This window comes from Ammospiza caudacuta, chromosome 21, assembly GCF_027887145.1.
Source record: "Ammospiza caudacuta isolate bAmmCau1 chromosome 21, bAmmCau1.pri, whole genome shotgun sequence".
In the NCBI taxonomy this organism is placed as follows: Eukaryota; Metazoa; Chordata; class Aves; order Passeriformes; family Passerellidae; genus Ammospiza; species Ammospiza caudacuta.
Genome location: NC_080613.1, coordinates 10,528,930 through 10,542,966, shown reverse-complemented (window position 1 = coordinate 10,542,966; position 14,037 = coordinate 10,528,930). Strand labels below are relative to the sequence as shown.

The 14,037-nt window shown below is 49.5% G+C and overlaps 1 protein-coding gene across 1 annotated transcript in view; it reads right to left on the bottom strand.

Moving 5' to 3' along the window:
* The window catches only part of ZNF618 (zinc finger protein 618), a 150,124-nt gene extending 147,045 nt beyond the window's left edge, over positions 1-3,079 (bottom strand). The window contains exon 1 of the mRNA XM_058818372.1: positions 2,883-3,079. Coding sequence (XP_058674355.1) covers positions 2,883-2,933 — 51 coding nt within the window. The 5' untranslated portion in view covers positions 2,934-3,079. The remainder of the gene's footprint in view (positions 1-2,882) is intronic.
* Positions 3,080-14,037: the final 10,958 nt, after the last annotated feature.

Sequence of the window (14,037 nt, the reverse complement as noted above, 5' to 3'; positions counted from 1 at the left end):
CCCCAAATCCCAAATCCCAAATGCACGGGGATGCTCCCCACATCTCCGGGAGTGTGGCAGGGCTAAGGAAAAGCAGCATCAAAAGGTCTGGTTCACAAGAGAAAAAAATGTATGAAATCTTAAAATTAAAAAAAAAAAACAAAAAAAATTTACAGCTAAACAGTTTGTTGGGGTACAATGATATTGTAGTAAAAGTTCTGGGCTGCAGCTCAAGGAAGGGAAAAACCTTGGAGGGTAAGAATATGGAAAAGCCACCAGGCTACAGCTTCCTGGATGAAACCCTGAATAAAATATTCTCTGGGATTGTTTAATCCAATTTGGAGCATTGTGTGTAATTTTTACCCAGATGTGGCACCCGGCTCTAAGTGCTCCACTGCCGGGCTGGCACCGGCCTCCCGCTCCACTGCATTTCCATTATTTGCTAAAAAAGGGATTCAGGAAGAGGGTGGGTCCCCTTCGGGGGGGCTGGGGGCAAATAAATGCAAAAATAAAAATATGGAGTTGACATTTCAGAGTATTTCTTCCTCCACCCAAGAGTTATCCTGCTTTGCAAATTTTTTCCATTTCCCCCCCCCTTTGAAAAACTCAAAACATGAAACAAATGAAGGGGAGAAAAGTGAAAACAGCCCCCAAGCCCTGAATTCACCAGCCATTCCTTTCTGATTTCCATCAAATATCAAATTACACGGAAGAGAAAATCAAAACCAAACAAAAAATCAAAATTAAAAAAAAAAACTTTTCAGGGTTTTGAGATTCAAAATTAAAAATTCATTCTGGTTTGAAATTTAATTTTATTTTGTGCAGCACCCAGATTTCAGCCTTTGCTAGTGGGTGCCCGGCAGCTCCAGAAATTCACTTTGGAGTTTAAAAATTTAAAAATGCTTTTTTTGAAAAAGAAAAAAAAAAAAAAAATCCAAACTGCTGCAGCTGTGGAGCCAGCCATCTTGCTATTTTGTCCCCATTTTAGAGAGGATACTGTGTCAAGGTTGGTAAAACTCAATGTTGACCTAATCTTTCCTTTCCTCTCCCTCCCCCACTTTTGGGTGGAAAGGCCATGTAGCTCTCCTAGATTGCTTTTTTCTTGAAACAATGCATGTTTCAGTGCTCTTTTGTTATTTATTTTTAAAAAGATCAATACCAAGACCCCAGTATTCAAGGGCAACCCTACAATAATAAACCAGTGTGTGCACAGTCCAGAACTCGCAGGCACTCTGTAACAGCAAAATAATAGGGATAGGACAGCATTTAAAACAAACAAACAAACAAAACAATTAAGAAAAACCCCACCAAAAATAATAATGAAAAAAAAAATTTCAATTCAAACTCCAGCAAGGCTTTAACAGTCAAGGAGAAAAAGGATTTTGAAATTGTGAAAAATATCATGGCTGAGCCCTTTAAAGGCACTTCAATTTGAAAAAAAATGAAAATCACAAAATCTGCAATTATTTTTTCACAATATTGTTAATTATGCATGTTCATAATATCATGGCGGACCTTATAATAAACCTGTGTAAATATTAGATTTATGTGAGCCATAGGACATGGAGTTATTACAGTGTGTTTAAAAAAAGAAGGGGAAAAAAAAAACCTAAAAACCATAGTATGGAAATTTTCTTCTCTACAAAAGAAGTAGGAAATTAAATGCTGGAAACTGTTTTAATTATGCCAGGAGAAACCATCCAAAAAGCCAAGAAATTCTAAAATAAAACTGACATTCGACTCTTAATTTTGCTTGTCCTCGTGTTTTCTTGGACTGTGTTTAGAACCTCATTGTTTAACAGCAGTTTTGCATGAAATCCAAAATCACAAAAAAAAAAAAAAAATTTTTGGGTGTGTCCACAGCAAATTTTCTGGGTTCTTCATTTTCCTGCAAAACTCCTCATTTCAAACAAAATAACTTTATAAGCACTGCAGCAAAAAGGAAAAAAAAAAAATGAACCCTGAGTTTTGGCAGAGCTTGCTGCACAAGTTCAAAATTACAATGAAGCCCGATTCCTAATTGCTCCGGAACAGCAATTCTCCCACTTTCCCAAACTAATCCCTCCCTGCAGCTCACCCGGGGGGGGCCCACCAAAAACTTGACTCACTTTCCTTTCCCAGCACTCTGCTGCTCCCAGGCTCCGTTTTTCTCCAGAAAATGGGGGTGGAGGGAGAAAAACCTGAATTCATTCAAATTCCTGTTTAATTTTCATTTCCATGAGCTGGGCTTTGGCTCCAAAAGGACAAACACGAAATTTACGGGGGGCTGCGGAAGCTGCCGGAGGAACCCCAACATAGGGGATCCAGCCCCAACTTTCTGGGAAAAAAATTTAGAAATAGCAGAATATTTCCTTTTTTTTTTTCAATTTTAATTTTTTTTTTTTTTTATTTACGAAATAGTCTCCTCTAGGTGGCGTCGTTTTAATGGAAAAAAAAATGGGGGGGAAAAAAAAAACCAAAACGTTCCGGAGGAAAAATTAAGAGAAGGAGGAAAAAAAAAAATTAAAACAAAAAAAAAAAAAAAAAAAAAAAAAAAAAAAAAAAAAAAAGAAAGAAGGAAAAGAAAAAGAAAAAGGGCCGGGAAGGGGCGCGGGGTGCGGAGCGCGGCGGGGCCGGGCCGGGCCGGGGTGCGGGGCCGGGCCGGGCCGAGGGGCGGCTCGTCCCCGCCATGGCTGCTGAGCTCCGCTTTGTTTTCCGCCGGTCCGAGCGGCCGCGGGCTCCGGCACCGCGGGGTCCGAGGAGCCGCTGCCGGCGCTGCCCCCGCGCACTGCGCCAAAGCGCCGCCGGGGCTCCGCGACGGGGCGGCTGCGGCTGCCGCCCTCCCTCCTTCCCTTCCCTTCCGTTCCCTTCCTCCCCGCTCCCTCCGCCTCCCCCCGGGGACACGCCGCCCGGCCGCCGCGTACCTGCGCTGCCGCCGCCGCCGCCGCCGGAGCGGAGCCGTCCGGCTGGTTCATGGGGCTGGGGCGGGAGCAGGCGAGCCCCGCGCCGCCGCGGCCTGCGATCCGCCCGCCGCGCACAAAGCCGCCGCCGCCGCCGCCGCTGCCTCCTTTCCGCCCTCCCAGGAGCGGCGAGTGGGGGCGATGCCCCCGCTGCGCGGGTGGGCGGCTCGCCGGGCTGCTGCAGCCCCCCTTCCCCCCGGGGCATGGGCCGGGGCGGCCGCCGCGGGCACGGGCGCTGCCGCTAGCGGCGCGGCGCGCAGCGCTGGGCGGGCGCCTCCCGCTGCCGAGCCCGCGCCGCCGCCATCACGAGCCGCTCTGGGGGCAGCTCCAGCCGCAGCGCGCTCGCAGCCGGCGGCGCCGGGAGAAAGGGGCTGAGTCTGGCCCGGCGCGGGAGCCCCGCCGCCCGCCCGGCCGGCCCCGCGCTGCCCTCCGCCCCCGCGCCGGGCACCGCGCAGCCCGGCCCGGCCCGGCCCGGCCGCCGCCCGGCGGGCGCGGGGCCGCTCGGCGCCATGGGGCCGCTCCGCGCTGCGGCGCCCCCCGGGAGGTGTCCCGCGGTGGGTGGGTGTGCGGCGGGATGCGGGCTGCGGACCCGGGCCCCGCGGAACCCGGCCCCAACCCGGGCTGAGCAGGGGGCGAGAGCCCGGCCGGTGGGAGCTGCGGGCACAGCCCGGGTCCCGCACGGCTTCCCCAGGCCTCGCACCCCTCATACACCTCACTGAGCACGTGGGGAAGGGTCCAGGGACGAAGCGGCATCCGAGGGGACGCGGGGTGAGAGGGGACAGAGGGCCCGCCAGAAGGGACACGAGAGGACCGCTGGAGCTGGGTCAGGGAGGGTCAGGTTGGAGAACAGGGCAAGGTTCTTCCCCCAAAGGGTGCTGGCACTGCCCAGGCTGCCCAGGGAATGGGCACGGCCCCGAGGCTGCCAGAGCTCCAGGAGCCTTTGGGCAGCGCTGCCAGGGGTGCCCAGGCTGGGGGGGCTGGGCAGGGACAGGAGCTGCACTCGATGATCCTTGTTGGTTTCTTCCATCTCAGGAAAGTCTGTGATTCCATGATTATCCAAATTGCTTGGGCAGCATCACCCCTGCCTCCTGTCCCCCAACTCTTTCTTTCCCCCACAGCACACCCAGGGCTGAAATCACCCCCTGCCCTTCTAGCCTTGAAGCTCCCAGCTCTTGGTCCTCTCATGTTTGAGAGTTCTTTTGCCACAACACAAAACAGGGGAAAGCCTTTCTCTACCCTCACACAAAACTCATCCCGACACCCTCCACAAAGAGCTTTTCCTCACCACGTGCTCACAACACTCATTGCTGCTCAGCAAACTTTCTTAATTTCGTCAGCAAACTTTGTTAATTTCCTCCAAAAAGAAAGGCAAAAAAATCAGTGCTTTTCTTCCCCTGGAAAGCACGCAGCATTAACTATAAACATAATTACATCTCATACATACCTGGTGTTTTCTTCCTTGTGAAGCAGTGCCAAAAATAGTTATTAATAGTATTAATAAAATAATCTGAACTTGTGAATTTTCCTGTCCCAGCCCATGAAACCGTCTTTCCCAAGAGCTCCACAAAACCAAGGATTTGTAGAAAGCCAAATGCTGATTTTGCTCGTTGCCCAGCCTAAAGATATCTTCAAAGATATTGCAAAACACAGATTTATTTTTCTTAATATCTTTTATGCAGATTTCATTCCAAATCGCTGTATGGTCAGATAATGTAATTACAGAGCTAAATAAAAACAAAGGGGCAGGGGAATTGGTGGAGACGTTGGGCAAGGGAAGATGTTTTCTGAATGAGCTTAGAAGGGATGTGGGAAGTCAAGAGCAGAAACCACTCACGAGGTTTCAGCCCCAGAGCTGGCATGAAGCACAGCCAGAAGGAATCCCCTGTGGAGCAGACTAAAGCAAAATTTGGTGTTTAACAAATGTTTGAGGAGGGTTTGGGGGAAAATGCTGTTTTGACACGGAGTTTGCAGGATGGGGAGAAGCTTGGAGATATCCTCAACATCACTGTGTCTTTGGAAACCTGTCACTGACCTCCAAAAGCCTGGAGGTAAAAGATGCCTGCCCCGCTGTGTCCCTGGTGGCTGAGGGCACATTTCAAGCCATCCCTGGGTGCTTTGGAGCATCTTCAGCACTGGAGAACCCATCACAGCTCATGGTGACTTGGCCAACCATTCGTCACCTTCTCACTTTGAGCCTGACCCTGTTTTGCTTCCATTTGATCCATTTTTAACATGGAAAAGCCTCCTGCCTCCCATGTCCACGATAAATCAAACTTTTGCCTTCCTTGGGGACCCTCTTCCCTCTGGAAGGACAAGGTTTGAGCTGTCCAAGCTTCCTCAGGCCAAACCTTGCATTTCTTGTGGTCTTGGAGACAGAATAGATGCAGAAAAGGAGTGCCAACTGTGAAACTCACAGAGACCCCAAGCAGATCTTCTCTGCCATGTGTGTTTTTGCAATGGCTTTGCAGTCTGCTTTGACTGCTCAGCAAACACAGATGTCACTCTGGGTGGAGGGGTTGAGGGTCCACAGTTCTGGTCAGATCTCAGAGTTCAAAGCCTCCCTCCTGAGGGATTTGGCTGCTGGTTGGTCCTGGCTTTGTGAAACCACCTCAGAATCCTCCTGTGTTCCTGCTGCCAATCTCGTGCTGTTTAGACACAACAAACACCATAACTGGTGACCTCTCCTGCCTGAGGGACAGCCCCTTCTCCTCTGATGGGGTGAGGTCCGATGCAGAAATTCTGCAAGTCAAGAAATTCTTGATTAGGAAATTTCTATGGATTAGGCCTGGGAAATTCCAAGCGTGTTTTATTCCTGGCAGAGTGAGATCACTCAGGCTGAAGTCCCTTCTGATGAGGTGACCTGTTTGGGACAGATTTTTTAGTTTTGCCACTCCAATAGCATCCAATGGGCTCCTCTGTACTGACTGGTACCAAATTTTGCCTTTGTCTCTCAGAACTTCCTCATGATCAGTGACCAAAGCCTGAAAACCCACATCCTTATTTTGAAGTGCCCTCAGACCTTTCCTGGGTAACAGCAACTGACAGGCTCATTGCAGCCAGGAGCTCTCCAGACCACATTTCAGAACACGCTTTCCAAGAAAGGTCAATCACTTTTCTTACTCCAGTTTCAGGTGTCTGCAGGCAGAGAGGACAGTGGTGCTCACACCTCTGTGGGATTCCCAGCCCAGAAAGGTTGAATTCCTCCTGGGACATCTGTGTGGCACTGGGCTTGCCAGAGGTAACTCAGTGACTTCTCCCTCCTTTCTTACCCTTAAGATGAAGCAGCAGCAATACTTTCACCTTTCCAGGGAAGCTCTGTAGTCATCTCAAACTGGGAATGCCATCCTGGTAGGACACCCACCTCCCATGAGCTGGTAAGGGTGTCCTGGCTGCAATAATCCCAAGTGATAATATGATCAAAGATTATGACAATGCACATACATGCAAGGGCTGGTTTTGCAGGCTTGAGAATCTTTTACTGTGCTGTATTCTCCTGTATTCCCCACAGGCTGTTTGTAAGGCAGGCAGCACTAACAGTTGCTACTCTGTGTGAGTGTCAGAGCCTGCACAGCATCCATCCCAAGGTGATGGAGTGTCCTGGAGTTTGCTCTCTGCAGCCTGGACTTCTGCTCGAGCTGTGGGGTCAGGGATGGTGATAGCGGGGACAGCTGCTGGGCAAACGAGTCAGGGGCAGATGTCAGCCCCTGGAAGGTCATTGCAGTCCACAGCTAACTCCATTTTGGAAAAGTTGGGAGGTTTAGGTTGGGTATTAGGAAAAGGTTCTGCCCCCAGAGGGTGCTGGCACTGCCCAGGCTGCCCAGGGAATGGGCACGGCCCCGAGGCTGCCAGAGCTCCAGGAGCCTTTGGGCAGCGCTGCCAGGGATGGACAAGGTGGGGTTGCTGGGGGGCCTGGGCAGGGACAGGGGCTGTATTGATGATCCTTTATCCCTTTCCATCTTAGGATATTCTGTGATTCTATGAAAGCTCACCTGAGAACAAAGATACAACACAGTGGAGGCAAAGCCCAGCGAGGTGATGGGGATCCTGCATAAGGTACTCGTGCTGATTCCAGCGAGGAGCCTCTCTGTGGGATGTGTGCTCAGTAGTCTGGAGGAGGAAATTATTGGTAGCAGTCTTCCTATGTAAATCTAGAGTTCACAATCCCCTTCATCCATCACAGCATTCAGACATCTGGGCCATAGGTTATCCCTGAGGGATGTGGGGTTCCCTCTGATCCAATGCCCACTCTGAAGTTTGGAATCTGTGCCCAAAACGCTGAGGTTGAACCCCGTGCTGGGGCAAAACGCTGAACACTCCTCATCACTGCTATAAATAAGGAAGAGTCGGCAAACCACAGTCGGGAAATGGCCAAAGGACTATTTATAATCACTGCTATCTGCAAAGATATTTGTGAGACCAGCAGAAAAAAATAAATCCCCACTTCACTCTTCCTGACCCCGTCGCCGTCTGTTTGCTTCGCTCTGAGGCATTAAAGCTCATCAGAAGTGTTTGCCAATGGTTGTACAGAAAGGAAGTGTTGGATTGTATTTGTTCTTGTCAGCACTGGGCTGCTCCTTCCTTTTCAGCTGTGCTCACTCTCATCCCCTCCTTTGCCAGGACCATGTGCACCCTGAGCACTCGAAAGATCTGCACCAGTGTGAGCTGCAGCACAGACTGGGGATCTCTGCAATGGGCTGAATGCACTGAAAACCAACTGTGGGCAACAGGAGTTCCAAAAACATTCAGATTCAGGTACAAAATCTTTCCCTGCTCAACAATTAATGAGTCCTTCAAGTGCATCAAAGCCTTGGCAGAAATCGGCTGAGTGGTTGGGATGGGCTCTGTTTGGATGATGCCAATAAAGCCATGTCCTGGGGAAACTCCAGGGAGAGCCCCTGCCTCTGATTGTGGAGCTGATGGTGAGAGCTGGGATGCAGGTGGGGCTTTGCTCCTCCTGAGCAAAGAGGCTGGAGCTGTGCAGGGCTCAGTACGCAGCTGAATTTCAGGAGCAAATGCCAGGGTGTGGGAGCATTTACAAGCATGTGAGCGTGTATTTTACCTATATAAAACAAGAAACCTTTGGTTTTAAAAGCATTAGGGTTGTATAAACATGACACTCTCCAGAGCAAACTACAAAGCAATAAAATCCCAAACCATGGGACACCTGTTCCCCACTATTTAATGACCACACAACACATTTCTGCTGACAGGGAGAGGTTTATTGCAACAACAAAGAGCTTCCTTCTACCTCCAGCAAATAATGAAATGGTCACCTCCTAGTGTTGGAATTTACCCTGCTTTTACCTTGGAGCATCTTCCAGTGCCTGAAGGGGCTCCAGGAGAGATGGAGAGGGTCTGGGGACAAGGGATGGAGGGACAGGACACAGGGAATGGCTCCCACTGCCAGAGGGCAGGGCTGGGTGGGATATTGGGAATTGGGAATTGTTCCCTGTGAGGGTGGGCAGGCCCTGGCACAGGGTGCCCAGAGCAGCTGTGGCTGCCCCTGGATCCCTGGCAGTGCCCAAGGCCAGGCTGGACAGGGCTGGGAGCAGCCTGGGACAGTGGGAGGTGTCCCTGCCATGGCAGGGCTGGCACTGGGTGGGCTTTAAGGCCCTTGGAGCCCAAACCAGTCTGGGACTCTGCCTGGAGGTGCAGGACAGCAGATCCCCACTTGTGGGTTCACCAGGGGGGGTTGCAGCTGCAATCGTTTGGCACCTGCCCTTATGGCAGGAGGATGCTCAGAGCTCCCCTGCCCTCCCAGGGGCCACACTGGAGGTGATGTTGGGGTGCTGGAGCTGCTGGCAGAGCTTGTGCAGCTCTGCTTTCCTGTGTCTGAGAAATACATGCTGGACTGAGGGAGAACACTGGGAGGAAGAAGCCCCTGAGAGCTGCCCCAGCCTGGCTGAGAAGCCTCAGGGACATTCTGGGCTGGCACATGAGGCAGGGCTGTGTGCTTGGGCACAGCTCAGCCCACAGCTGTGTTTGCCAGGAAAAAGGTGTCCAAGAAAATTCCGACATGGAAGCAAAGAACCTTAATAAATGGGATTTAAATAATAGATTTAGCTGAAAATCCCCAGAAGACGGATTTTTTTATCCACACATCAGGTGCTGTAAGCTTAGAAAAAGATAACAAAGCATTCCTCAGACAAAAAAGGTTGAATTTCTGCTTTAATTGAAAAATCATATGTGGTTTTGATACTCCTAGAGAGATGTTATGTTAAGAAGTAGTTTATACTGAGAGATGTATCATCACTATTTTGGGGTAAATTAGATTAAAGTGATTTGCAGTTATCCCCATGCTAAGCAGTATAAAGGGAAGAAATGGGAAGTTAAAGTTGTACTTAGGAGAAGTGCTGGCAGTTTGCTGAGGAAATCCTGACTCGGCTCTGCCTTAACAGGCAACTGTCAGCTCAGTATTAGAGAGGAATTGTAGCTTTCTGGACCCATAATCAGATTCATCTGTCTCTTCTTTACAGTGGCATGGCAGAGCAGAATTAAGAATATTTGCATGCCTTAAATTGAGTCTTTCTGCTTTAATTGTGTAATTATGGAAATCACTATTTGGGGATCCATGCTGAATTCTGCACTTGAGGCAGGCACACAATCCCCTCGTTAAAGAGTGCTCCCTGCAAAATCCCAGCATCCAGCGTGGAGTGTGCAACACATGTCCTGGGTATGTATTTGCAATTTCATTAATTAACTTATCAGTTCAAACTAATTAAAAATTGGTTCTTTAACAAATCTAATACATTGTGGCAGACCTGTCTTTTTTTTTCCTGAAGATCCTATTAGCAGAGTAATGCAGACCCTGCAACCTTCCTGTGTAATTAATACTCACGGAAATCTTACGTATGAATTTCACTGGCAGAATTTATTTGACAATGGTCTCTTACGAGATTACACTTCATAACTGGAAGTTTATTAAGCAAGGCTCGTTTGCAGGGTTTTCCTTCAGTTTCCTATAGGATTTGCCTCCCTTGCAGCCCTTGTGGTCCGGTGTCACTGGGGCTCTCACGCTGCTCTGCTGGGGTGAAGCAGAGAACTTGGGAGGGTTGTACCAACAGGAAGCAGCCACACACATGGGAGAGTTGGTCCACAAGCCATGGGTTGACTAACAAGCATAAACTTGTCTTTTAAATTCATTATAACCCCTTTAGTTCATCTCTTGTGGGCTATGGGGCAGGAGGATGAAGAGAAAAATTTCCTGGCTGTTTGTCAGCATCACAAACAGAATATACTAAATAATACATGACTGAGTGGTGTGATTAATTTTATTTGCACTCTCAAACCATGCACTCCCAGCTTCCCTGTGTGTGAGTAATGTGTCCCTGCCAGACACACGCCAGGAGAGCCCTTTGAGCCGCCCCACCGCAGACAGCATCACCCCAAAACCACCCCAAAACTTCCCTGGGCCCAGGCAAGACAAAGAGCCTGACCAGAATGTAAAGTGCTGTCATTTGTAATCCTGCCACAGCTGCTGACCCACCTCGGGTTAGTCTGAGTTGTGCCCAATCCAGTTGTGCAAGGAAACCGTGGATCCTCACGAAGGGCACTCAGGAAAACTAAAACTGGGCATTTCTCTGGCACTGGTAATTACAAACAGTGGCTAACACAGCTCTCACTCAACATCAGCAGAGCATTGAGCTCTGCACCCCCTCAGAGATGAACTGAGAATTAAAACAAGGTAAAATTGAGTAAGCAGGAAAGGGCACGTTTAAAAATGCATTTTAAAACGGAGGTGGCAGCGTGTGGCTGTGCTGAGCTCTGGTAAAGAGTGTCCCATTCCCTCCCCATGAGCAGATCTGGTGGCCCCAGGACAGAGCAGCCCCTTGGGCACCCGGAGCCCCTGGCTGCCAGCCCCTCCTGCCGCGCCTCCGCTCGTAAATTAACAAATTGCAAATACAACATTAAATAATAGCAAATGCATCCTCACAAACAAACAAATAAATATTTCCAGTGCTTTATTAATAGAATTTTGACAGCTTCATTAGGTTGGTGAAATTTCAAGATACTTAATGAAATAATGCTTCATCCCTTGGCTTGTGATATAAATTCTAATGAAATGTGCAATTCCAATTCATCCCCAACAAACTGTGATGCTCTGCTCACAAGGCACTATCATACTGCCAAGGTTTTTATTTCCCTGACATTATGATCTTAACAATTTTATTGTAACAGTTGGAATGGTAGTGCCTAATAAGTTAAACAGCAGAATAAAAGTTCCCTCTAGAAGGAAAAAAAGGAGAAGTATATGTTTGGGTGGAAGAGACTTCAGAACAGATTATGGGTTGTTTTATATTCTAAATATGACACATTAATATATACTCATTTAATACTGTAATTTTTTTAAAGTTCTTTTCACTGAAAGATGATCTTTATTTCTCTGAAAATTGCCTGGTGGAATCCCCACTTGTGCAAATGATAAGTGACTGCTGCACACCACGAGCTAAATGCTCCAGAGCTCAGTGGAGCTGCCCTTAAATGAACAAAGTAAATGGAAAAAAAATTAAGTAGAATTAATATTATTAAAGATAATAATATAAATTATTAGTAGTATTCTATTAAGGTCAGATTAATCCCACTACAATTCAATTGGAATAATACGTGCAATTTACGCAATCACAAATGTTTTAACATTTAAATTACCTTTCTGGCATTCTGGAAAGCTGCATTTTGCATTCCAGAGCAAGGCGAGCCCTGCCCGGAGCGGAGCGCGGATCCCCGGCCCTGCAAACCCCGAGCGCGGAGCGGCTCCGGCCGCCTCCAGGGGCTGCAGCCCGGAGGGAGCCCAGCGCTCCCCGTGCCCGGGGGAGACCGCTCCGGGAGAGCGCAGAGCCCTGCGGGGCCTGCAGGGGCTCCGGGAGAGCGCAGAGCCCTGCGGGGCCTGCAGGGGCTCCGGGAGAGCGCAGAGCCCTGCGGGGCCTGCAGGGGCTCCGGGAGAGCGCAGAGCCCTGCGGGGCCTGCAGGGGCTCCGGGAGAGCGCAGAGCCCGCCGGGGCCTGCAGGGGCTCCGGGAGAGCTGCAGAGGGACTGGGGACAGGAGATGGAGGGACAGGACACAGGGAATGGCTCCCACTGCCAGAGGGCAGGGATGGATGGGATATTGGGAATTGTTCCCTGGCAGGGTGGGCAGGCCCTGGCACAGGGTGCCCAGAGCAGCTGTGGCTGCCCCTGGATCCCTGGCAGTGCCCAAGGCCAGGCTGGGCAGGGCTGGGAGCAGCCTGGGACAGTGGGAGGTGTCCCTGCCATAGAACAAGATGTCTTTCGGGTCCCTTGTCACCCAAACCATTCCATGATTCTGTTGTTCAGTCACCCTGTGGATGCTGAGTTTGGCCCCCCTTGGCTCTGGGCCCAGGGCACCTGAGGGATGGGGCCTTTCCCTTCCCTTCCCTTCCCTTCCCTTCCCTTCCCTTCCCTTCCCTTCCCTTCCCTTCCCTTCCCGGCTGGGAGGGATGGGGACAGGCTGGATGGATGGGATGAGACCAATTCTAGCTTGTTCAACAAAGCAAAATGCCAGATTCTGCACTTTTTGGATCACAGCAACCCCAGTGCAGGGCTCCAGGCTGGGGCAGAGGGGCCTTTCCACCTTTTCCACTTGCTGGAGACACTGGAAGCTCTTTGAGACCCAGAGCATCTAATTTGTGCCAAGGTCCCCAAGGGAACCTCCTGATACTGTAGAAATGCAAATGAATGAGTAAGACAAGTAAAGTTTTGACTCAAAGGGGATTTTGTGGCTGGCTGTGGGTGCAGGATCCACCTTCACCCATTTTGCAGCACCGTGGTGGGACAGTTGTGGGCTTAAATACAATTCCCAGCCTTTGCAAGCTCCAGGGGCTGTTGTGCCAGGTGTGTGTAGGAACAGCATTCCATCACCTGGAGGGGCTCTGAGCCCTGTCACTGTCCCACCTGGTGCTTACCTGTCCTCTCCTGGGGCCTGGATCTCAGGGACAAGGCCACTGCCCATGCCTGCCTCCCTCCTGAAGGTGAGCACAGGGTGGAAAACCTCTCCCAAGCTCAGGTGACACTTGGACATGGCCAGAGAGGTGCTGGTGACACAGCTGTGGCATCATTGGGAGTGGGACCATCCTGCTTGGAGACAAACCCTGCATCCCACCCACGTGAGCTGATCCTGTTCTCTCCTTCATCGCTGCCTGCAAGGATGAGTGTGTCACTGGCTGCCAGGGGTCCAGCTCTTCTCATAATGCTGCTTATACAAATAATCTCAGGTTTCCATTCAAAATAATCATGGTTTGGATGGCTTTCCCCCAGTGTTTTCAGCAGCAGGCCATGAGCCAGCAGCTGTCCCCAGATAAGATCTACAGAGTAAGGACATTATTTTTGAACACTGTGAGAGCAGTGACAGAGGAGAGGCTCAGAACAAGGGCAGTTTGTGGCCTGGGTCAGCCCTGTGCCCAAAGGGGGGAAATGCTGGGTTTCAGCAAGCCCTTGCAGGATGCCATGGACCATTTGCTGCAGTGCCCCAAAGCCCTCAGAGGAAAAAGTCTCTTGTAGATTCTCTAAATTTAAGCTTCCTCCAATGCCCTGAGGAGTTTATGAGCTGCTTGACCAAGATAATGACACTCTGACATTTTTGGATCCTCTCGTGACACTGTTATTAATTTTACTATCTAATTTTATCATTTTTATCATCTTTTTCATGTAGAAGCAGGGACCACAATTAGGGTTCTTTTTCTTGTTGATAATAACATCTCTTGTTTCCTATAACTCATCAGCCAGATTTTTCTTTAATGCATTTGGCTTCCCTTATCAATTTCCCACCACTCAGAAATGTTAAATTATCCTGATTACTAGTTTTTCTCTTTCTCCCCCACCTATTCTTTATGCACTACTTCTTTTTCTAATTGCTGCTTTCATTTTCACCTAGAGAGATCTCAAAATCAAACACCATTCTTCCAAGATTATGTCACAAATAGAACTTTTTCGCCAGGTTGAGAATTCTTAGTGGGAACTTTTATTTTTCACTCATTTATGTTCATGTTTATTTTTCTTCCCAGCGAGTTTCCCTCACTCTTTATTCAGCCTCTCAGATCCAGGGAGAAGCACCAGGTATATGTTACTGGTTGGGACTGTCCTTTATTATCCCATAATTAATGCAATCA